This window comes from Diospyros lotus, chromosome 3 (genome assembly GCF_014633365.1).
Source record: "Diospyros lotus cultivar Yz01 chromosome 3, ASM1463336v1, whole genome shotgun sequence".
Taxonomy (NCBI): domain Eukaryota; kingdom Viridiplantae; phylum Streptophyta; class Magnoliopsida; order Ericales; family Ebenaceae; genus Diospyros; species Diospyros lotus.
In genome coordinates, this window is record NC_068340.1 from 39974492 (window position 1) to 40000195 (window position 25704).

Here is a 25704-nt window from a genome sequence, read left to right on the forward strand (position 1 = left end):
TTAAAAAAAAAACATATCAAATTATTAAAAAAGACGAGTGCAAAGAGAAAAGAAAAATGAGAAAGGAAAATGGGCGATTGGATTCCACAAACAATCAAAGTAGTTGCTAATAATATTGAAAAGAGATAAAATTAATCTAAAATGGTATGTAAATAGTAGATTTTTTAATTTATTTGTAAATATCTTCCTAAAACTCGATCAGACTCCGAGTGCTTCCTCGTCCCTTTTTTTCTCTCAAAAAAAGCATTTGATATCATTATAAATATGTGAATAATATTATATGATTTTCATTTATAATTGAAACTATTAAAGTAAATGATAATATATAGTTAATTTTTTTTAAAAAATAGATCAGATTATTAAAAATTATAAAATCAGCTTACAATTAAAAACTAAATATAAGTTCAATGCTTCTTTAATAATTTTATCCTTCTAATTTGTATTCGTGCAAAGTTGATCTTCTGATTCAAATCGGATGTTAGCAAGCGGCAGACTCTATTCCCCTGTACTGTACAACCATGCGAAGCGACATCTTACTTGGAAGCAGCCAGTGTCGCTCCGGCAATAGCAATTATTGACTCCAAATAGCACCCCCCCCCCCCCCCCCCCCCTCTCTCTCTCTCTCTCTGCGTTCCGAAGTTAGAAAACTTTAGAGCCAAAACATTCTCTCTCTCCTCTCTCTCTCTCTCTGTGTGTGTCCACCGTACAAAGAGAGAACCCTCTCTGAGTCTCTTTTCTGCGCTAAATCGTAGATTATTTTTGTTCGTCTGTATATTCTTTGTGCTTTCACACTTGCAGGGCGCCCCGGCCTCAGAAATGGGCTGCGCTCCCTCTGTTCCAGGTAAAATTTACGCTTCCATCGCCCTCTAGGGTTTTACGGTTCTCAAAACTTGAATTTCAGTGATCGATTCTGCGATCCTCACAACTTCCTTAATTTCTTTGGTTCGTTATCTGAGACGGATTGAACTGGTTGTGAATTGTCTCTAATTGCTCTCTTAATTCGGTGGTTTCAGTCCAGCTTTTACTTTTTTTGTCGGTGTGGAGCATTGGATCAATGATCCTTTTGGAAGTGGTTTTGTGTTTGATTTGTAGGGTTTGGTCTTTGCAGCCAGGACTCCACCGCAGCTGGGCAGGGCTAATTCCGAGGGCTCTGGAGTGCTCGATGCCAAGAATTTACGGGCGAAGGTCAACTGCTTTCTTCTTCTTCTTCTTCTTTCTTGGGATAGAGTAAAGGTTATAGATGTACTGATACTTGCGAAAACTTGAACTGATTCAAAACTGCGTTGGACTTGTCTCGAGTCAATGCCTATTTTGGCACTGCCACTGGAGGAAACTCGTGTGCGGCATTGAGAGAGCCAGAGAGAGTTCCCAACCAGAAGAAGGGAGGGGATGAAAAGTAGTTAATCAATGAATGTGGAGTTTTCTTTATAATACTAAAACTATTTATACACAATTTTCCCAAACTAAAACTCTCACCAAATGATTTTCCAAAATAAAACTTTCTTTTGCTTGTCAGCCGCCTCTTTCAATCCACATCAAAACAAGAAGTTAGGATAATCTCTGAAAAAGCAAAAGGCGCAACATAGTTCCTGGAAAAGGGGGCAAAGCTCAAACGTGGTTCCTGTCAATTGGCACGAACTGCAACTTCTGTTCTTGCCTTTTGGCAGGAACCAAAAGACATGCCATAATGTGGTTCTTGCCCTTTAGGTTCCCGGGCATGAACCACAATTGTGGTTCTTTTGGCAGCAAAAATAAATGTGGTTCTGCAAAAACCACAGGAACACTGAATTGGAGCTGATTTGGTTGGCCAAAATCATGGGCAGAATGGGCAAAATGCTCATTTTTCCCATGCTTTGGTTTTCAAAATCAGAGTATTGTGAAAATAAAAGCACGGGCAGAATGGGCATTTTACTCATTCAGCCCATGATTTTGACATACCAAGTTGGCTCCAGTATCATTATTCAAACCACATACAACCACATATCTGGTTTCTTGCTTTTGCAAGAAATTGCATCCTTGGTTCTTGGTTATTCAGAATTGTTTGTTTCCTTTTTTTTTTCTTGAATTGAAAGAGAGGGATGACAAGGAAATGAGAGTTTCATTGTGGGATATAATTTGATTATGGATTTAGTTTGTGGTATAAATAGTTTTAATTTTGTAGAAAAGAAAACCCATATTAGTTGAATGATTTAGAGTGACTAATAAAAAATGCAAAAAAGCATGCGAAAACACCACTCTGTCCAATTGAATGGCTAGCGTGGTGTGATGTTGGATGCCACAGAGTGGCATGGCGAGTCTTATAAACAAATAGAAAAGATGATAATAATATATTATTATAATAAGTGAAAATAGTGGATTACCCCAGGAAGCCATGCAGTCCGGGGGATGCCCCAAGACAACACTCCAATTGGGGAGCGACCCATGGGCACATGGTTTAGCCAGCCCCCTATGTGTGCACAGAATGCTCTGAACACTGCCGTATATAAAAAGAAAAAGAGTAGATGATGAGAATGGAAAAAGTACAAAACAAAAAGAGTGTAATAAATGTGTTTGAGAAAGGACAAAAACCTCGTCAAAATATTAGACGCTTGGTCCCTCGGTGATCAAGGATTACTATAAAGGTTTCCAATTTATAAGGAAAAGATTTCCAAGTGTTATAGAAGAAATTTCTACACATTAGGAAAAGATTTATATTGCGAATTAATGTTAAAATTCAATCCTAATGCTTTGAAGATAATTATTTCACCCTTAAATTAATTAGTGATTAGATGAAGATAAAGTTTAAGGGTGCTACCTCTAGAGGATAATGATCAACAAACTTAAACAAGTAAGGTTGGTGGATGGAAGAGATTTATAGAAAAGGAGATAGTGGAAGAAAAAAAATGGCATAGGATATAATGGTCTTATAAAAAATATAAGATCATTAATAAGGATGGTAGGAGAGCTAGAATTCATGTAATCAACCCCACTTAGTGGGATTAAGGCTTGTGATTGCTGCTGTTGTTATCGTGATTACTAGAATTAGCTTGTAGTTATTATTTGTTTAGGGTTTTTGTCACGCCCTTGAATTAGGGTTGGCAATTCGGTAATTCAGAATGCAAGAATGATAGGAATTTAGAAGAACAGAATGGGAGAATGAGGGAGAATGACATAAACATAACAAAAAGAGGGAGAATGAGAGAAAGAGAGATATAGGGAGAGAGAATGAGAGGGAGGAAGTGATGATAAGATATTATTCATTCCATAATCCTTCCTATAGCGTTGAAGGTCCTTATATAGAGAACACCTAGCCAATTCAACAGTTATTCCCTTCTAACTACTCAACAGCCCAACAACTAATTGTTATAATAGATTCCCGCCTACTAACCACCCGCCCTATTCAGTTAGACCCCCAACGGTTTACAAGGTTAGTTCCCCAATTACAGTATTGCCATTAGGGTCGTGACAATCCCCACCCTTTCAAACAATTATTGTCCCCAAGAATTGACAGCAACGACTGTGGTTCAACCAATCCTTACCTTCAAGACTTGTTGCCTCATTCTCTTCTTCTTATTGTTTTGCTTTTACCCTTTGAGTAGTAGAAGTGTAGTAGCGTCCGCCTCTGGTCGTTCCGGTGCACCGTCAGCCTTTCCTTCAAACACTTTAGTCTGTATAAAATGCAGCCGTGATTCCTCTCTGATAATCACTCTGCACTCACCTATTTCCTCATGGGAAATATCTTCTTCTTTTTCTCTATCATAACCCTCCATATTCATCAGCTGCCTCTTACATTGATGGCCGGGGCTATATTTGTCTCCACACCTAAAGCATAGCCCTAGTTGTCTCCTTTGCTCTATCAAATTACCCTTAGTGCCATTATTATAGGAAAGTGCTGTGGCTGTCTCTTGATTAGTTTCTGTAAGCAAAAGCCTAGAGTTACCACCCTCGTATTGCCTAGCCAATAAACTCGACTTGTAGGGAACATTATGCTTCTTAAAAATGGTCTCTAAGGTCATTTCTTGCAACTTGGCCTTTTTTGCAGCTTGCCTCACCTCCGTGGGTGTCATCATCTTAACCATGGGTCGCGATTCCTCCTTCAAGTCGCCGATGAAGCTGGATACCAAGTATTGTTCGGTAAGCCCTGGCTACACAGTGCACACCATGGACCTCAATTCCTCAAATCAGGTTTGGTATTCCACTACAGTCCCTTCTTGCTTCAATTTACTAAATTCCTCCACTACATCCGCCATGCTCTTCTCCCCAAAACGCTCACATAACCCCTCTGCAAAATTTGCCCAACTTCCCTGCATACCTTCACTGCGGCTTGAGTTAGGGCTAGCAATTCGATAACTCAGAATGCAAGAATGATAGGAATTTAGAAGAACAATATGGGGAAGGAAACATAACAGAAAGAGGGAGAATGAGAGAAAGAGAGATATAGGGAGAGAGAATGAGAGGGAGGGAAGTGATGATCAGATATTATTCATTCCATAATCCTTCCCATAGCACTGAGGGTCCTTATATAGAGAACCCCTAGCCAATTCAATAGTTATTCCCTTTCTAACTACTCAACAGCCTAACAACTAATTGTTACAATAGATTCTCGCCTACTAACCACCCGCCCTATTCAGTTAGACCCCCAGCGATTTACAAGGTTAGTTCCCCAATTACAGTACTGCCACTAGGGTCGTGATAGTTTTTTTCCTAAACCTTACTTTTAAAAGTTTCGTAGTTTGCGAGGATATGTATCTAGAAGTAGGACTCAGGTATTTGAACATACTATGAATGATGAGACACAATGTGTTTTTCGTAATATTCTAAAATAAAATGATATTTATTGTTAGAAGGATACTTCAAATTAATTGAAACATAAAGAAAGAATGAGATTCTAGTTCTTTTTCAAGTTAAGAGTCTTGAAAAATTTCTCTAGTGTAGAAAATATTTTTTTTTAACTCAATTATTACCCTTATTTCTAGTGTAGAAAATATTTAGGAGAAAGGAAATTCGCTTCTTCTTCATTCATGAATGGGATGTATGTATATACATAAGATATCTACCTCCTATAGAAGTCTACTCTATTTACAAGATATCTAAGTTTATTTAAAATACAAATTAGCTATCTCTAAATTTTAGGAATATAATTTAAACTGAATTACATAAACTGAATTATCCTTTATCTCTAACTTCCCTAAGATTTCGAATCCTTATCTTGCACCATTCTCGGCTTGCTAGCCTCCCGATCTCTTAATTCCACTCTCCCCCTCAAGCTGGGCTGAATATGTTATTTAGGCCAAGCTTGTAGCTTAACTCATCAAATATTCTTCTTGATAGAGCCTTAGTGAGAATGTCAGCTACTTGACTGTTAGTAGGAGTGTAGCTTAACTTGAATGCCCCTTCTTCTATCTTCTCTTTGATGAAATACTTGTCAATCTCCACATGTTTTCTCCGATCATGATGAACTGGATTTTTTGCAATACTAATAGCCAATTGGTTATCACACAATACTTGTACTGGCTCGGTCATAGGGATTTGTAATTCTTGAAATAGCCTCTTTAACCATATTCTTTTGCAAAATCCGTGAGCTATAGCTCTAAGCTCAGCATCCGCACTACTCCTAAAGACAACAGATTGTTTCTTGTTGCGCCAAGTAACTAGATTTCCCCATACAAAAGAACAATATCCAAAGGTTGATCTTCTATCTAGGATTAACCCAGCCCAATCAACATTACTATAGATTTTTATCCCTCGATTTGCGTTTTTCCTGAACATTAATCCCTTGCCTAAAGTTAATTTTAAGTACCTTAGGATGCGATAAATTGCTTCCAAATGCTCTTCTTTGGGATCATTCATGAATTGACTTACAATGCTCACATAAAAGCCTATATCCGATCTAGTATGTGATAGGTAAATGAGCTTTCCCGCCAACCTTTGATATCTCCCTTTGTCAACTGGCGTGCTTTCTGTCACTGTCTAATTTCGCCGTAGATTCCATATGAGTATTTACTGGTCTGCAACCCAACATCCCTGTTTCATTTAAGAGATCTAGGATATACTTTCTTTGGGAGACTGAAACTCCTTTGGACCTTGCAACTTCCATGCCTAAGAAGTATCTTAGACTTTCGAGATCTTTAATTTCAAATTCCCTTGCAAGTACTTATTTGAGATTTTTGATTTCAATAATATCATTTCCCATAACAATGATATCATCCACATATACAATAAGAATTGATATTTTACCTTCTAAGGAGCGCTTGATGAGTAAGGGATGGTCTGCTTGGCATTGATTGTATTTTGTCATGTACCTAGGGGTCGAATTGGCAGCCGGAAGGATTCGATAGAGCTAAGTCCAAGAATAGAGGGAATTAGGGGAATATTGGACAGAAATGGGGAAGAATTTAGAGAGAAATGAGGGAAAGTAGTAGAGAGAAACGAGAGGGAGATTGGAGAGAATTTAGAGAGAAATGAGGGAAAGCAGTAGAGAGAAACAAGAGGGAGATTGGAGAGAATTGTAGAGAGAGAGAATTAGAGTTTCATTCAATCAATTCAAGCATAATCCTTCTATCCTCAGTTGTGGCTTATATATAGCCTAATAGCCTCCCACTTGCACCCATGTGCAATGTAACAAACAACTCAATTGCCTATTAGCTAAAGACAAAGCCCTATAACAGAAAATACAAAAGGAAATGTAAACTTCTACTATTATATTTACTAAGCTATCATTGGGAAATCCTTAGGGTCATGACATATCCATGCTTCTTGATCGCCCTTGTAAATCTCTCAAACCAGGCTCTTAGGGATTGTTTTAAGTCCATTGAGTGATCTCCTTAGCTTGCATACTCTGTTTCTTGTAAGCTTAGTTTCAAATCCATGGGGAATTTCCTTGTAGACTTCCTCTTCTAGATCTCCATTTAGGAATGCATTCTTTACATCTAACCGGTCCAAAGGCTAATTCAAATTTGTTGATAGGGACAACAACACTCTTATGGTATTTAGCTTTGCTACAGGGGCAAATGTTTCTTGGTAATTGATACCATAGGATTGGGTGAATCCCTTTGCCACTAGTTTGGCTTTAAATTTGTCAATCCTTCCATCCTCCCTGTATTTTACTGTAAAAACCCATTTGCAGCCCACATGATTCTTTTCGGGAGGTAAATCAGTGATATCCCATGTCTCATTTTTTTCCAAAGCTTTGATTTCCTCAAGGACAACCTCCCTCCACTTAGGATGTTGAAAAGCCTCTTAAATAGTGTTGGGAACCTGCACTTTATCCACATTTAAAACAAATGTGCTGAATTTGGGTGAGAGACCCTTTTATGAGATATAGTTCTGTATAGGATGTTGTGTGCATGATCTTACTCCATTTCTCAAGGCAATGGGCCAATGCAAATCCTTATCATCAATAGAAGTAGTATTAGAATCCTCACCAGTGGCTGTGTTCCTTCCCCTTTATCCCAGAACTGGTACTTTGAAGTGTTATTTTGATTGTTTTGAACAATCTCCCCTTGAATATCAGATTTGGGATAATACGGCTGATGTTTAGAAAATGTTACATCCATAGAGGTGAAGAATTTCTGAAGCTTGAGAGAGTAGCATTTGTAACCTTTTTGATAAGGAGAGTATAGCCTAGGAAGATGCATTTGATGGACTTAGGATCAAGCTTGCTTCGAAGGTGGTTGTGAATATGAACAAATGCACAACAACCAAAAATTTTTAGAGGAATTTGTGAAAGAATCCGAGTGTGAGAAAAGGATGTGAGGAGAAGTTGATTAGGAGTTTGATGCTTTAGGATGCGTGAGGGCATTCTATTTATAAGGTACGTGGCCGTAAGGATAGCCTCACCCCAAAAATGTTTGGGAACATTAGTAGAAAACAATAAGGATCTTGCCATTTCTAATAGGTGTCGGTTCTTTCGTTCAGCAACCCTATTTTGTTTGGGGGGGGGGGTATCGACACATGAACTTTGATGTATAATGCCTTGTTGGGAGAGATAATTACCAAGAATAGAATTGAAGAATTTTTTGCCATTATCAGTCTTTATGATTTGAATTTTGGCATTAAATTGCTGTTGTAACATGGAATGAAAGGTTTGGAAAATAGGATCAGCTTCAGATTTATTTTTCATAAGAAACACCCAAGTGAGGCGAGTATGATCATCAATAAAGGATATGAACCAACGAGCCTTTGTAATTTTTTTAACCCTTGAAGCCCCCACACATCACTATAAATCAAAGAAAAAGGGTAAGATGGAGTATAGGTTTGACTGGGATAAGTGTTTCGAATATGTTTAGAGAATTGACAAATTTCATATTGCAACATATGTGAGTCTTGATTCTCAAATAATGAAGGAAACAGTTTTCGGAGGTAAACAAAATTAGGATATCCTAGTCTATAGTTCCATAGCATGATTGCACTATTATTGTTAGAATGAAAATTAGAGAGACAAACAAAGGGTTTAATGGAGGGAGGAACCATTGCTGAAATGAGCAAGCTTATTGCTGGAAGTAGTCCCTTGAAGGATGTAGAGTCTCGAACATGCCTCAGCATTGCCAATCGTCTTCCCCGAAATCCAATCTTGAAATTCACACTTATTTTGTGAGAATTTAACCACACAATCATGATCGGCAGACAACTTACTAACTGATAATAGGTTGTAGTCTAGATTTGGCACCAAGAGTACAGAAGTTAAGGTAAGGTTTGTAGATACAGCCACTGAACCTATTCTAGCCACCTTTGACAACGAGCCATTAGCAATTCTTACCATCAAATCTTGCTTGCATGGTTGAAATCTAGTTAGTAGATTAGTATCTCTAGTCATGTGATCTGAAGTGCTTGAATCAACAACCCATACAGTAGAAAAATTACTCTTAGCAGTCAAGACATGGAAGTTGTTACCTTTATGGGCTATAGAACTGGATGCCAATGTAGGAGACTGAGAAATTTGTGTCTTGCCAAACATATTTTGAAGCCATTCCATTTGTTATTTGTTGAATAGGTTGGGTGATAGGGCTGTTGTGGTTTCCTCTGTGGAGGCTAAGGTACCTCCACTCTTCCTTTCATGGGCCGGCTTCCAATCAAGTGGCTTCCCGTGGATTTCCCAGCAAGTATCCTTAGTGTGGCCTGTCTTGTGACAGTAGTTACACCAAGGACGCCCCTTCTTTTGTTTAGTTGAAGTTTGATGGCTTCCTCGAGTGATTAAAGCTGATTGCTCAAAGGTTGGGTTTGTAGGCTTCAACATGACTTTCATCTGGCTTACCTCCCTTCGAACTTCCGCAAACGCTTCTCTAAGACTTGACAGAGGCTTTGTACCAAGGATTCTCTCTCTTATTCCATGTAGGTTTTTGTTCAAACCTTTGAGAAACTTGTATAGACTCTTCTTTTCCACAATCTACTTATACCTTGCTGAATCATTTGTACACTTCCATTGGATAGTATCATACTTATCCAATTGAAGACAATACTTGTTTAGGGAGTTAAAATACTGTGTAACATGAGAATCTCCTTGCTTTAGATCATCAAATATGCTCTCTATCTCAAATAATTCAGAGGCATTCTCAATATGTGAGTAGGCTTCCCTAGTAGTCACTCAAATCTCTTGTGCGGAGTCATAAAGAAGAAAATTCTCACCTATTTCATTTGTCATAGAGTTGATGAGCCAAGACATCACCATATTATTTTCAGACTTCCAAGCTTTAAATCCTGGTTCTGCTTCTCCCGGTTTGGTTGTGGCTTTTGTTAAATAATCATCTTTTCCCTTGCCGCATATAAACAATAACACTGATTGTGACCATTTAATTTGTGCCCCGTAATGGTGAGCATGTTGTTGTTGTTAATGGTTCCAGGGTTGCTGTTTGGTAGGGGAATGATCTTGGAGGATTGGCTGCTTTTGTCGGCCATTGTGAATCATGGCAAGACTGGCAGATATGGGTAGGTTTGCTGGATTATGCGGCGGGTAATCCCTTAGGGTTTGATAACAGGAAAAAAATCCTGCTCTAATACCATGTAGAAAATATTTAGGAGAAAGGAAATTTGCTTCTTCTTCATTCGTGCATGGGATGTATGTATATATAAGACATCTACCTCCTATAGAAGTCTACTCTATTTACAAGATATCTAAGTTTATTTAAAATACAAACTAGCTATCTCTAAATTTTAGGAATATAATTTAAACTGAATTATCCTTTATCTCTAACTTCCCTAAGATTTCGGATCCTTATCTTGCACCATTCTCGGCCTGCTAGCCTCCTGATCTCTTAATTCCACATATAGTATCAATGGAGCTTATTTATCTTCAAATTGGTTAAAAATTGGATACTTTGGTATACCATCAGGTACAAGTGTTGGACACATATCTCGCATTCTTACCCTTGTTATATCTATGTTCGGGATAGAAAATTTCACATAGCACATAGTGTAACACTTTTTTTGTTTAATTTATAGTTGTAGACTTAGACAATGCAAGCATTTTCATGGATATGCTATAGATATGGTCTTTTTGGTGCCTGACATGAATATGAAGCTTGCACACTCTAAAATGGATATTATATCTCTTTCTGACATGTATCGAGAACATGTTCGTTTGTCATTTTCAATTATGATAACTAGGTCAATATTAGATATACTTGAAATTAAAGATGTTTTCTTAATGTTTGTGCGCCATCCCCGGCGTGCGGGGGGGGGGGGGGGGGGGTGTTATGAACATTAGATTTTCAGCAGTTTTTTTCACTTGACCTATTTCTTTTTATGGATAATTTATGGAGCATTGAATTCAATTTTTTTCCCCAATTGGGGTGTAGTTGAATATAATTGAGGAAATAGTCTTTAGTGATGTTTATATTTATGAATTAAATGTTAATATTTTTCTCCTCCTTCTAGGCAATTTGTGGACAGTACTTCTATTAGGAATAGCAGATAAAATATACAAAAATATAATTTTCTGGCATATCTCTGTCATGTCCGTATATTCCTCTTCTCTAAATCATCATTTCTAGTGCCCCCATCCGTACTCATGTTTGTGTTTTTGAGCTGAATGGTCTCGTTGTAGTGCATAATATGTTACATCATTTTGAATGACAGTGTCAAATGTTTTGGATTAAAATTGCCATTTTATCCTGTAAGTTGATGCGGACGCCGTTTGAGGTTGTGGTCCAATTTTAAATTTTAATTACTGTGCACTTGTCAGAGGTGTGAGGATTATGTATGTGTTGCTAGAGATAAAAGCGTACAGGATTTAGTACAACTGATTGTCCTTTGATTTCAAAGTTGAAACCCTTTTTCTATTGACTTGAGTGTGGAAAATCTGTTGTCCCCTCTTTTCTTTTATAAATATGTTGAATTTCATCATTGTATGCAGCTGGTGCTACTAGGGGATTCTGGTGTAGGGAAAAGCTGCATTGTTCTTCGCTTTGTTCGTGGTCAGTTCGACCCAATATCAAAGGTAATGATGCACAATTGCTGTGTGTTAGTCTCTAGTATGAATTTTGCCCAACCATTTGAAATGCAAGGTTTTTTATCTTCTCTGTTAAGTATGTTGCAAAGTAAGTTCATGATATATTAAGAACTTATATTTGTGAAGTTTATTTTATTTTTCTAAGATCAGGTAACCGTTGGAGCTTCATTTTTGACACAAACAATTGCCTTACAAGATTCTACAACAGTTAAATTTGAAATATGGGATACTGCTGGCCAAGAGAGGTATTGGTGGCCTAAGTTATTTTTTGGTTTTTCCTCTTTTCTTATAGTTAATGTTTTGCACATCCCAGACTCACTAGTGTTCTCAACTTTCTGCCTCCTTCTTAAGTTCCTATCACACTTTGTTGTTGCATGAAGTTTGTCTCTTAAGGGTCTCAGAGCATTGCAACTTATGAATTTGTTTTGTTCAGATATGCAGCATTAGCCCCACTTTATTATCGAGGTGCTGCAGTTGCAATTGTTGTGTATGATATAACCAATCCTGAATCATTTGACAAAGCACAGTATTGGGTCAAGGTATGATTTGCATTTATTGGAAGAGCTCTTATCTAATTTATTTTATTTTTTATTTTTTAACTAAACAAGGATATAGAAATAGAACACCTTAAGGGCTGAACCCTGTACAGGAGAATGAGTGGGGAGCTAGGGGTTCTTGCTAGAAATGAAGAAGCAAAATAAAGATCATCCTAAAACTGTGCAACAGAGGTCAAACAAATGGATTCTCCATCCTCAAAATCTTCAAAAGCTTTCTTGTTTCTTTTGCGCCAAATGCCCCACCATTTGCACAAAGGGACAGTCAACAGATGGATCTATGAAAATCTTCTGTGCAACTTCTCCTCTAAGAACCCAGGAAAGTAGTTATTAGAACTGGCATAACCCACTGTATCCCAAAATAGAAAACATAAGGTCCAAACTTCCCAAGCAACCGAGCATTGAACAGTAAAAGAAATGAGCAATGAAGCTTCTCCCTTCGCCTGGCATGTTGGGCTCTATATTCATTTGTCCACCCACTTGTCAATCATAGGATAGCTCATAGGATTGGCTTAGAGCAAGTTGAGAAAACTGATGATGAGCCAATTTCCAAGTCTTGAAAATTACGTGTACACTCTGTAGACCACACTATTCCCTTAGGAGTATAGTTGTCAAAGGCACAAGATGCACTAAGATGAAGATTAGTGCTTGGGGCCTGCACGGAAGGCTGCAAGGTAGGAGCCTTGAGCACATGACGCACACATTTATTCAAAATGCTTATAAAATAAGTATACACAACAACAACATATCCAGCCTTTATCCTATTATGTGGGGTCGGCTACATAAATTATAGGCTTTCATGTATTTTTGTCTTTTGTTATATCTTCATTTAGGCCCATACACTTCATATCAAATTTTAATGTCTCTCCTAAAGTCTTCTTGGGTCTGCCTCTATCTCTTTTTTTGACTAATTGTTCTATTTATCAACTCTTCTCACAATAGCATCTCTTGGTTTTCTTCTCACATGACCAAATCATCTTAGTTTAGTCTCTCTCATCTTCTCCTAGATTGGCACTACTCCTACTTTATTACGAATAACCTCATTTTTAATTTTATCTTTTCTTGTATGGCCGCACATCCATTTTAGCATCCTCATCTCCGCTATGCTCGTCTTTTGCTCATACTGGTATTTGTCTGTCCAATATTCTGAGCCATACAACAAAACTGGTTTATAGCTATCCTATAGAATTTTCCTTTCAGTTTTAATGGAATTTTATCATCACATAACACCCCCGATGCATTTCTCCACTTTAGCTAACATGCCTTAATTCTATGCGTGACATCCTTGTGAATTTCTCTATTTTTTTGAATCACTGATTCCAAATATCGAAAATGGTTTTTTCTTTGTATAATTCGGTCTTCCAATTTTATTATAACATCTTTCACTCTTGCATTCTTCCTAAATTTACATTTCATATATTTTGTTTTCCTTCTACTTAATTTAAATCCCTTAGATTCTAAATCATTTCTCCACAACTCAAGCTTAGTGTTCACTCTTTTTGTTTCATCCACCAACACTATATCATCTGCAAATAATGTACACCATGGCACCTCTGTCTGAATGTATTTAGTGAGTTCATCCATTACTAAAGCAAATAAGTATGAACTTAGTACATAACCTTGATGCAGTCCCATTGTAATTTTAAACGGTTCAGTATCCCCTTTGCATGTTCTGACTCTTGTCTCTGCACTGTGATACATGTTCTTAAGGGCTTGTATATAGGCTATTCAGACTCATTTTTTCTTTAAAACCTTCCATAATACTTGTCTAGGGACCCTATCATAGGCCTTTTCTAGATCTATAAACATTATATGCAGGTCCTTCTGATGATCCTGATACCTTTCCATTAGGCGTCTCAGTAGGTATATAGTTTTCATTGTTAACCTATCAGGCATGAAACCAAACTGATTTTCCGAGACGTCTGTTTCTTTTCTGAGCTTCTGCTCTATTACTTTTTCCTAGAGTTTCATGGTATGACCTATTAACTTAATTCCTCTGTAATTTTCACAGTTTTGAACATCTCATTTGTTCTTGTATATAAGAACCAATGTACTATTTCTCCACTTATTTGACATCTTTTTTGATTTAAGGATCGCGTTAAATAATTTCGTTAGCCAGGAAATGCTCTCTTCTCCCATGCATTTCCATACTTTTATTGGTATATTATCTGGTCCCACCGCCTTATGATTTTTCATTTTTTTTAATGCTTGCCTTATTTCTTTTGAATTTATGTGTTGATAAAATGTATAATTCATATTCTCTTCGGAGTTACTAAGATGTCCCAACCTAACTCTTGTGTCCCCACCATCATTGAATAATTTTGTGAAATACTCCTTCCATCTCTCCTTAATCGCTCCCTCATTCACTAATACATTTTGGTTTTTATCTTTTATGTATTTCACTTGGCTTAGATCCCTTGTTTTTCTTTCTCTTGCTTTAGCTAATTTATATATGTCGCTTATTCCATCTTTTGTATCAAGTCTTTTATATAGATTCTTAAATGCTTTTGACCTTGCTTTATTAATAGCTCTTTTTGCTGCCTTTTTTGTTTCTTTATAATTTTTTAGGTTTTCTTCATTGCTGCACTGATATACAGTCTTATAGCAAGTTTTATTCTTTTTAATTTTCAATTGTACCTCTTCATTCCACCACCAAGACTTCTTAAGGTTTGGGGCTCTACCATTTGTCTCTCCAAGGATTACCTTTGCCGTGCTTCTCAGGGCAGTAGCCATTTCCCTCCACATTTGGTTTGTCTGTTCTTCTCCATTCCATTCCCTTCTATCACTTAATTTTTTTTTTGAAGATTAATTGTTCCTCCCCTTTTAAATCCCGCCACCTAATTCTTGGATTTTGTTTTATGTGATTTTTTATCTTCCAATTTCTTACTTGAACGTCAAGTACCAAAAGTTTATATTGAGTAGTCAACACTCCCTCAATATCACCTTACAATCCCTACAACATAAGCGATCCTCTTGTCTCATGAGGAAGTAATCTATTTGGGTGCTTGATGTAACATTTTTATATGTGATTTTAAGTGTTCGTCCTATGTTTTTAACTTAGTATTGGTTATGATGAGTCCATATGCTATAGCAAAATCTAGAATAGACTTACCCTCATTATTAATTTTCTCGAATCCATACTCTCCATGTACCTCTCTATAGCCGCTTCCGTCTCTACCCATGTGACTATTTAAATCATCTCCTATAATCACTTTCTCTCATCTTGGTATCATTTGTATGAGTCCCTCTAGGTCTTCTTAGAATTTTGCTTTTCTCTCCTCACCTAACCCCGCTCGTGGTGCATATGTGCTAAAGATATTCATAGTCATTCTTCCTAGACCAACCTTCACCATAATAATCCTATCTCCTATTCTCTTTACATCCATTACCTCATTTACTAAGCTTTTATCTATAATAATTCCCATTTCATTTTTCGCTCGATCATTTCCTGTGTACTATATTTTATATCTAGTTTTTGATAAAGTTTTTGTTTTTTTTCCTACCCATCTCGTCTTTTAAAGGCACATAATATTAAAATATCTATCACTTCCATAACTTTGCCTGTTAATGTTCTTGTGTTCCATGACCCAATCCTTAATTTATGATTTTGATTTTGGCTTTGACTTTGAATTTGATTTGTTTTTTATTTTAGTTTTGATTTTGGATTAACTTTTTTACCTGCATCTGTCCAAGCAAATGTGAGGACTCTTGCTCATTTGTCACTACATTCGGGCGTTGATACAGCGGTCCTAGTTCACTTGACACTACACGCAGGCAGTGTAGTGCATCGCCATGAAGGGTTATGTCCCAACATTTTTTTATAGTTTGTCTAGAGTTTATGTTTTGGATCCGACTAGATTTTACGTTGATTGTCGGCTACCTAACACAACCCTCCTCCTTTATCCGAGTTTGGGACCGGCAGTGGATTACATCCCCAAGCGGAATTAAAGTAAGTATACACTATTGTAAAAAATCATAAATGACAACTAATCAACCCTATAATAACAACTAAGATTATTGCAGAAAAACAATTAGTTCTATTTGCAATTAGTTTCTTCTAACTGCAAAAGATATTAGACGAAAGAAAAAAATTAATTACAGCAATAGATGGCAAAATAGTTACAAAAAAAAATTAGTTTTTTTTTTTAAATTGCAAATCAGAAGAGAGGAAAAAAATTAGTACATCACACAAAGAAAACATTTGTTAGCAATTAATTTCTTCTAAATTGCAATAAAAATTAGAAGAAAGAAATAAAAATGAAGCAAAATGTGGATGCGAGTGGTTCTCTAGTGAGTTAACATCACTGCCAAAGGTTCCTAGTGAGAGATTCGGAAGACCTCTAGCTTACACTTCTAGGTTTGCCTCTCACCGATATACAAGAATATGCAATCAAATCAACAAAAAATAAGATCTATTAATACACATACACAAGTAATGTGCCTCATGTGCCTTACACCTCAGTGGTGATGAAGGGCATAGAGGTTCACCTTGCGCCTAGATGTGCCTTGTCAACTATGCTTAGGAGTCAAAGAGGAGCACTCAGCCACAACTGCATTTTTATTTTCGAGGTCAGAATAGGACCCCACCACCTATCATCCTAAAATATAATCCTAGTCCCACCTCACACCTTAAATGAACAAACTAGCAAAACTTAACCCAGACTCTCATAGTAGCTTTCCATTAACCAACCCTGAAGAAATCTTCTTTTGAAAGAATAATACTCCGTCAATTATTCCCTTGAGAATGCCATAAATATATACACAGTGAATCTTAAGAATTCTCCTAAATTTTAGAGATTAGATTTATACTTTTTAGGACTAGATTACAACAACCTTAAATACAAACAAATCTAATAAAAAAGGAAAGATAAGATATAACAGCAATATAAATAAAGATAAATCATCGAGCATAAATTTGATGATAACGAGTTTAGTAGCTCAGTAACTCGGCCATTAGCTCGACAGCTCGGCCTCATCAACTCGGCATCTCGGCCTTCCATTAGCTCGGCGCTTGGCCTCATCAGCTCGGCAGCTCGGCCTTATCTCGGCAGCTCAGCCTTCTAACACTCCCCCTCAAGCTGAGGAATAGATACAAGTCATTCCCAGCTTGCCAATTAGTAACTCGAACCCTGGCCTTGTAACAATTTTTGTGAGAATATCAGCCACTTGATTAGTAGTTGGGATGTAGGATAAGCTGATTCCTCCTTCTTTAATTTCTCTCTTTATAAAACTCTTGTCAATTCTTACATGTTTCATTCGGTCATGTTGAACCGGATTCTTCACAATACTGATAGCATATTTGCTATCACTATAAACTTCTGTTGGTTGAGATAAGGATATCCCCAAGTCTTCCATCATTATTTCCAGCCAAATAACTTCACATATCCCTTGAGCAATAGCATGAAAATCGGTCTCGGCACTGCTTCGAGCCACTACGGATTGCTTTTTGCTCCTCCAAGTAACCACATTACCCCATAACTTTGTGCAATAACCTGAAGTTGACCTGTTAATCCCCACGTGAACCAGCCCAATCAGCATCCACAAAACATTCAATTCTTCTTTCATTAGTTTTCTTGAACATCAGCCCTTTCCCAGCCGTTCCCTTGAGGTATCTTAAAACATGGAACACTGCATTCATGTGTTTTTGAGTAGGAGAATGCATGTATTGACTTATGACACTTACTGCATAAGCTATGTCTAGCCTTGTAAGTGACAAATAAATTAGTCTACCAACCAACCTTTGGTACCTTTCTTTTTCAACAAGAGTGTCTTCTTTTTCTTCGACATTCCAACCCTTTTCTAGAGGAGTACCAACTGGTCTGCATGCTAACATCCCAGTTTCCTTTAACAAATCAAGTGTGTACTTCCTTTGAGAGATGAATAGCCCTTCTTTACTTCGGGCTACGTCCATTCCTAGGAAATATCTCATGACTCCTAGGTCTTTCACTTCAAATTCAGTTTTTAATTGCTTCTTTAAATTTTCAATCTCCTGTAAGTCATCACTTGCCACAATAATATTATCAACATAAACAATTAATATGGTCTTTTTTCTTTCTATTGTAGACTTTATAAACAGGGTATGGTCAGCTTGCCCTTGCTTATATCCCAAACGATTGAAAGTCATGCTAAATTTCTTAAACCAAGCCCTTGGAGACTACTTTAATCCATATAGGGATTTCTTTAATTTGCACACATTTTCACTGCCAATTTCCTATTCAAATCCTTAGGGTATTCTCATATATATCTCCTCATACAAGTCACCATTCAAAAAAACATTTTTAATATCAAATTGAAGTAGAGGCCAATCAAGATTAACAGCAAGAGAAATTAATACCCAAATTGAGTTGAATTTGGCCACAGGAGCAAAAGTCTTCTCATAGTCAATCTCATATGTTTGAGTAAACCCTTGTGCTATCTTGCCTTGTATCTTTCAACACTTCCATCTGCATTATGCTTTATTATGAAAATCCATCTACAACCAACCACCCTTTTGTTTGAAGGTAGTTTAACAATCTCCCATGTGTTATTTTTCACCAAGGCACTCATCTCCTCCATAGTTGCAACTTTCCACTTAGGATCACTCATAGCCTCTTGAATATTCCTTGGAACGACAATGGTGTCAATACTTGCAACAAATCCCTTGTACTGAGGGGATAACTTAGCGCAAGTCAAGTGATTAGACATAGGATACTTGACACAAGATCTTAACCCTTTCCTTAAAGCAATAGGCATAGCCCAATCCAAATTATCCCTACTAGTAGACTCATTCTCAATGATGTTTTCTGATAGACCAGCATCTAGAAGTGATGATTCGTTTTTCTATCTCTCAAGATGGGCCTTTGAACGTCTAAAATACACTTGCAGAGGATTTTTAGCAACTGAATATGGAGTCGGAACATGAGATTCAGCTGTAGTTTCTGGCTGAGAAGATGGATTAGGAGAAATAGGAGAAGAGCTTGAAGGATTTGCCCTTGTGCTATCGGAACTTGAAGGTTTAATAGGCGGAGAGGCCATAAATTCTCCCCCTTGAGAGCATAAGGGCAAAGGAGCATCAAGGGAAGGAAAGGAAATAGGATTTGGATCTGGGAGGGATGGATATACAACAACTGAAACTAGTGAGGGGTAAAATGATTGGTTTTCATAGAATGTGACATCTGTGGAGACCAAGACTTGTCTTTTGAGTGGGTGATAGCATTTGTAACCTTTTTGGGAGGGAGAGTACCCAATAAAGATACATTTAAGGGCCTTGGGGTCCAACTTTGTACGGTTAAGCTGATTATTGTGAACATACACAGTGCAGCTGAAAATTTTTGGAGGAAGGGAATGTAAGTGGCTAACAGTTGGGTAGAGAGAACGAAGGATAGCAAAAGGGGTCTGAAATTTTAGGGACTTTGAGGGAAGTCTATTGATCAAATATGCAGCTGTAAGGACTGCTTCCCCTCAATAGAAATGTGGGACATGGGTGGTGAACATCATAGCGCGAGCTATTTCTAGAAGATGGCAATTTTTTCTTTCCACCACACTATTTTGTTGTGGTGTGTATGGACAAGAGCTTTGATGTAAAATGCCATGTTCAAATAGATAATTGGTAAGGTCACGAGAGAAATATTCTCGACCATTATCAGTATGAATAATTTGGATGGAGGTTTGAAACATATTTAAGATGAGTTTGTGAAATTTCTTAAAAATGTTACAAGTTTCAGATTTTTCCCTCATAAGGTACACCCAACATGCCCTAGAATGATCATCAATAAATGTTATAAACCACTTAGAACCAGAAATATTAGAGTTTTTAGATGGTCCCCAAATATCACTATGAATTAAATGGAATGGTTTAGATGGCTTATAGGATTGAATTGGATGAGAAAGACGAGACTGTTTGGTAATGGTACATTGTTCATATGAGAAAGTTTGATTTTTATTGATGAAAAAATGCAGATATAAGAATTTAAGATAAGGAAAACTTGGGTGACCTAAACGATTATGCCACAACAAAATCTTGGCATTGGTTGTGGCTGTCAAAACAGCCTTATTTGTAGAAGAAAAAATCCTATCCTCTGTCAAATAATAAAGCCCATCCTTAGCTCTAGCATTGCCAATCATCTTCCCCGATACTTGGTCCTAAAATAAGCAATATGAAAGAAAGAAGGTCACACAACAATTCATATCTTGAATAATCTTATGGACTGACAGTAAATTGCATCTTAAACCAGGAACATGTAAAACTGATTTAAGTTTTAAACCAGAAAGACAAACTGTTCCATGTCCTTTGGCTGGAGAGGTGGTACTATCAGCCATTGAAATGTTTATAGAGTTGTCACAAGGGGTGTATTATGTCATTGAACATGTTGAACATGCCATATGGTCAAAAACACCCGTATCTACTATTCATGTATTCTTAGAGAGTTTGCTGGAACTTAGAGAGTAATGGGGATTACCTTGTAAAGCAGTAGCTGCCATAGGAGGGCTTGGAGAGGATATACCTTGATTCAGCAGCTTATACAAGGTCTGAATCTGCTCCTTTGATAGGTTAAGGCTGGTACTGCTTCTTGCTTCCTTTGGTGCATCAACCATGTAGGCAGTCCTTCCACTCTCTTTTTTTTCTCTTGGTTTCCAGTTAGCTAGTTTCCCATGAATTTTCCAACATGTTTCTTTCGTATGATATGGCCTTTTACAGTGGTCACACCACTGCTTCTCTTGTCCTAGATTCCTTGGTAGACTCTCTTCTTGTTTAAAACTTGCTAAAGCAGAATTTTGGTGAGTTAAAGGGAACTCATCTTGCTGATTTAGCATTACATTTCTTTAGCTTTCCTCCCTTCGAACCTCAGCAAAAACTTCTCGAAGTGAAGGTTGAGGTTTTGTACCAAGATTTTGCCTCTTACTTCATCCAAATCATGGTTAAGGCTATGTAGAAAATCAAACACCTAATCCTTCTCAATCATCTTACTATATTTTGTACTATCCGCAGAACATTCCCAATTAATAGTGTAAAACAGATCTATCTCATGCCAAAGTTCAACCAAAACATTAAAGTAATCTGTAACATTTAGATTACCTTGTCGTGTGGTCCTAATGGTAGATCCGATCTCAAAGCATTGAGATGAGTTCTCCAAATCTGAGTACATGTCTTGGACCGAATCCCATATCTCCTTTGTGATTTTGTAGAATAGGTAAGTTCTTCCTATTCTAGGTTTCATCGAATTGATCAGCCAGGCCATTATGGTGGAATTCTTGGCTTCCTAGGTACCATATGTGGCTGTTGTGCTCGGTGGAGAAGGAGTAGAGCCTGTTAAGTAACCAGCCTTGCCTTTTCCCTTGATCACCAGCATAACTGACTGAAACCATTCTCTAAAATTACTCCCATTCAACTTATGGTGAGTAATCTATATAGGAAGATGATCAATTGAGTTGCTGGAAAGATTTGGAGAACTTGTGGCAGAAGCCTCGATTAGAGTGGGATTAGGTTGAGTATCCTCCATTGATGAAACATGGTGTAGACGGAAGAAACAAATAAAACTGATTGATGAAGCAAGGCGTGGACGGAAAAATAGAATAGAGGCTGCTTTAGGATCGAAGAGCAGGCTCTGATACCATGAAGAAATCTTCTTTTGAAAGAATAATACTCCACCAATTATTCCCTTGAGAATGCCACAAATATATATAGTGGTTTCTAATAATTTTCCTAAATTTTAGAGATTAGATTCCTACTTTTTAGGACTAGATTACAACAACCTTAAATACAAACAAATCTAATAAAAAAGGAAAGATAAGATATAACAACAATATAAATCAAGATAAATCACAAAAGATAAATCAGATGATAACGAGTTTAGTAGCTCGGCAACTTGGTCATTAGCTCGACAGCTCGGCCTTCCATCAACTCGGCGCTCAGCCTCATTAGCTCGGCCTTCCATTAGCTCGACAGCTCAGCCTTCCAACAAACCCCATAGGGAAAGAATCCTACTAGAGTGCCATCTTACTTGTTCAAACCTATACCTAACAAAAATCACTCTCCTCAGCAAGCAATCTGGCTCTAAAGCAATCCTCCAGTGTTTCCCCAATAGAACCTTGTTAGAAAGGTCCGAGTTTCTAATTGCTAACCCACCCCTATGCACGACTGCTCCTGCTTAACAAAATGATAATTGAACTCATTATATAAACGCACCCCAAGTTTCTAAATTCTAAACCCAAACCCGCCCCTATGCATCCCATGGGAAATGCTCTCTACATCTTCTCCAATTCTTTCAATGCCTGAGGCAAGAGACAAGGTATAAGGCCCCCCCCACCCACAACAAAGGGAAAAAAAAAAACAGGGTCAACCTTTTTTCGATTATTTCAATAGCTCCTTCCCAAATTGCATTCAATTGGGAAGCCAAGCCTTAGGCCTAAATGTGTAGAAGGAAGACTTTCCACCTTGTTCCTGAACCAGAGCAATGCTGTCCTCAAAACTCTTTAACTCTCTATCTAAAACTCTGGAAATAAGTAAAATATCATTACCATAAAAGAGGTGAGAGATCCTCAAGTTCTAATCTAACCATCACATACCTCAAAACCATTGATCTGATCTTCCAGTTTACATATCATATGACAAACCTCCATATCTAAGGTGTACAAAAATGGAGACAAGGATCCTTTTACTTCAAACCTCTCAAACTCTAAAAGAAACCTTGGAGGATCTAAGGGCTGAAAATCTGACAATAGAAATCCACATAAAGGATGCATCTTTTCCAATACAAAAAGAGAGAATTCAAATTAATGTGATCCTAGGTCTTTTTAACATCCAATTTACAAATAAGCCCTTGACAGCCACTTTTGTGCTTGGTGTCTGAACACTCATCAGCCACTGAGACATCAAAGATTTGACTACCATCCACAAAAGCATTTTGGTTCCAAAATACCCTCCTAATTACCTTTTTTTTTTTTTTTAAGTCTAATTGGCAACACTTTGGCAATGACCTTGTATCTAATGCTCCACCTTTTTCTTTCAAGAGATTTTGAAAATTTCTGTTTTTGTAATCTGAAGGGAACAATTCTCATTTTCTTTTTCTTGTGGTTTAGATGGGATTTGTCTTTCTTTTTGAATCTTTTGTGAAAGTATTTACATGATGATGTGGTGTAAATAGTTTGAAGTCTATTTTGTTAAGGGTTTACTCATTTATGGCCACTTATTTCTTATACTTTCTTACCTTTAAGGAAAAAGGGATATATGTATGGTTTCTCTAATAAATTAATTGCTTGACTGCATTTTTTTTATATGCAATCAATTTTCAGAGGCGTGCTAAAGTTAATTGAGGGTTTTGAAGGTTGTCAATAGGTATTATTGAATGGCTTTTTATGAGATTTTTAATATTTTAACCCACATGGATAGCCTAGTACTGTGAACTCTGGATCAACTGTAAACTCTTGAGGATTTTGGTTCAGCTCTCCCGGTTCAGCTCTCCCAAGTTACAAGTCTCAAGACATACTGTGTTTAACTCCAGACGGTTTTAAAATACTGGGTTTAATGTCGGTTGGGTCCATTGTGGCCCTTCCAGGAGAGTGTTTCTCATCCTCCAAAAAAAAAAAAGAGGAACTTTTTAGAAGCTTTGAGCATTCTCTGTTGTCTGTTCAATTTGTTTTGCGACCATCACAAGTCATGATCATAGATGCATAGTACTCTTCTTATTCCTCTCTCTCTCTCCCTCCATAGACACACATGGCTTAAATGATTATTTTTCTCTTCATCTCTATGATCCCTTACACCTTTGCATCAGTTTTATTTTTATCTATGTATGATTTTATCTGATATGAACATTAAAAATAAGATTTGGGGCACACGTTCTTTAAACCTGTGTCATTCCAGGTAACATGAGAATGTATTAGTTAAAAAATCAATCAGTGTGCTCTCCCAGGAGATTTAAGCTTGGAGTGCTTGACAGTGGAGTGCTTCTCTATAATTGTTGATTAAGCTAATCTAGCCATATAATTTATCTGTAGTGGCTTTCTGCAGGAACTACAAAAACATGGGGGCCCTGATATAGTCATGGCTTTGGTGGGTAACAAAGCTGATCTTCAAGAGAAACGAGAAGTACCAGTTCAGGTGAGTAGTAGAGTGGAGCTCTCTCTCTCTCTCTCTCAACACACACCCACATCAGCTTTTCCTTTTTTATTTAAACAATTAAGTTAGATTAGTGGCTTAACATATCTATTTCAATATTTTGTTTTATGAAGGATGGCATTGACTATGCTGAGAAGAATGGGATGTTTTTCATTGAGACATCTGCAAAGACAGCAGATAATATAAACGAGCTGTTTGAGGTGGATTTTACTACAGTTGATGTTTAGTTTTTCATTATTTTTATGGATAAAATGGAAAGAAAACATATTCCTTCTCTATTAAAGGCCACTATTTCTATAATTAGTAGTAAACACGATGATCTAGGTTGGTGACTGCCACTGTTCTTGGCGGGTGGGAAACTAACCATTGAACAAATTCATGTTTTACGCTATCCTCGGATGAATAAAACTTAGATGCTTACTGTTGCTTATCTAAAAATAAAAAAAATTAAAAAATACACTGAGATGCTTCATCAACATGATTACTGCTTCCAAGAGGTGACATTTAAACAATCTGGTTCCAAGAAATATTATACTAATCATAGCTGCTAGGGCAACTGTCTCAGGTGTTCATAACATACCAGAGAGCCACAAGTTTTTTCCTGCACTTTGAACGTTGATTTCTACCTGGGAGTTGCTATTTATTCCATTTAACCTTTTTCAATTTACTTTTGGGTCAGCATTGTCATCTTTTGACTCCCATTTCTGCTACTCTTAGAGACACTTCTTTTTTACGGGGAAAAAACCATTGGCATGTGCATAATAGTATGATACCCATTCTAGACAGTCTTCATTGGAAAAAAATACCAACTCTAGCTTTGGTTGTCAAAACTAGCTTCTGTTATCTTTTACCTTGTATTCATGTAGCAATATACTATTGGAGTGTAGTGTTTCTTCAATTAATAAATATTCTAAGTCTATTGTTTGCCAATATAGAATGTGGAATTGTTAACCACTTATCTCATTTTTAAAGTTTAAGCTGTTAGATAAAAGGTTGACTGTAACTTTTATATAATTATTTCTCTCAAAATATAGCATAGATCCCCTTCCCCCCCCCAAACACACACACACAAGTCCTTAACGATTTTTTTTCTTTTTCTGCAGGAAATTGCTAAGCGGCTGCCCCGCCCATCTCCTTCATGAGAATGGTATATTTACCTGCTTCTGCTTGTAATGTTCATGCGACATATATAATCCACCCTTATTCTCTGAATGAATTGTAAAGATCATGAAGTGTGCATTAGCCATGTGGAGTGTATTTGCCCATGATACACATTATATTGCTAGTACCCTCCATCTAGTTTCAATAAATATTAGGGCTTGTGTCTCCCTGTTGAAATGTTGATGCATGATCATGATGTGCTTCTGTAACTTAACTTCCATGCTGGAACTTAGAAGGATAGAAATTCGACAGAACAATAGAATGTCATGTGTTCAATACTTAGATTTGTATGAAGGGATTCATTGTAGCATCATCAGTCCCTTTCTGAGCTTTATCTTGACTTGAATTTGCAATATTACATAAATCATATATATTATTCTTATTATAGTGTACGGTTTGGTTTTAATTTTTTTAAAATTGAAATCAAATCTCAAATCATGAATTTTGCATTTCAAAATATTTTTTTA

At 37.0% G+C, this 25704-nt stretch overlaps 1 protein-coding gene across 1 annotated transcript; it reads left to right on the forward strand.

Moving 5' to 3' along the window:
• Nucleotides 1-618: 618 nt before the first annotated feature.
• LOC127796419 (ras-related protein RABF1) lies at nucleotides 619-25629 on the forward strand. Its single transcript, XM_052328555.1, has 8 exons — nucleotides 619-841; nucleotides 1109-1185; nucleotides 11330-11413; nucleotides 11576-11670; nucleotides 11859-11964; nucleotides 23969-24058; nucleotides 24190-24276; nucleotides 25180-25629. Exons 1-8 carry the CDS (start codon nucleotides 817-819, stop codon nucleotides 25216-25218), a joined length of 603 nt encoding a protein of 200 aa, XP_052184515.1. The 5' UTR covers nucleotides 619-816; the 3' UTR covers nucleotides 25219-25629.
• Nucleotides 25630-25704: the final 75 nt, after the last annotated feature.

Excerpts from the sequence above, each read along its gene's own strand:
- LOC127796419 (XM_052328555.1), top strand. The coding sequence starts at position 817 with ATGGGCTGCGCTCCCTCTGTTCCAG. Across the intron at positions 842-1,108 it reads CTGCGCTCCCTCTGTTCCAG|CCAGGACTCCACCGCAGCTG; the intron begins GTAAAATTTACG and ends TGGTCTTTGCAG. Across the intron at positions 11,671-11,858 it reads GATACTGCTGGCCAAGAGAG|ATATGCAGCATTAGCCCCAC; the intron begins GTATTGGTGGCC and ends TGTTTTGTTCAG.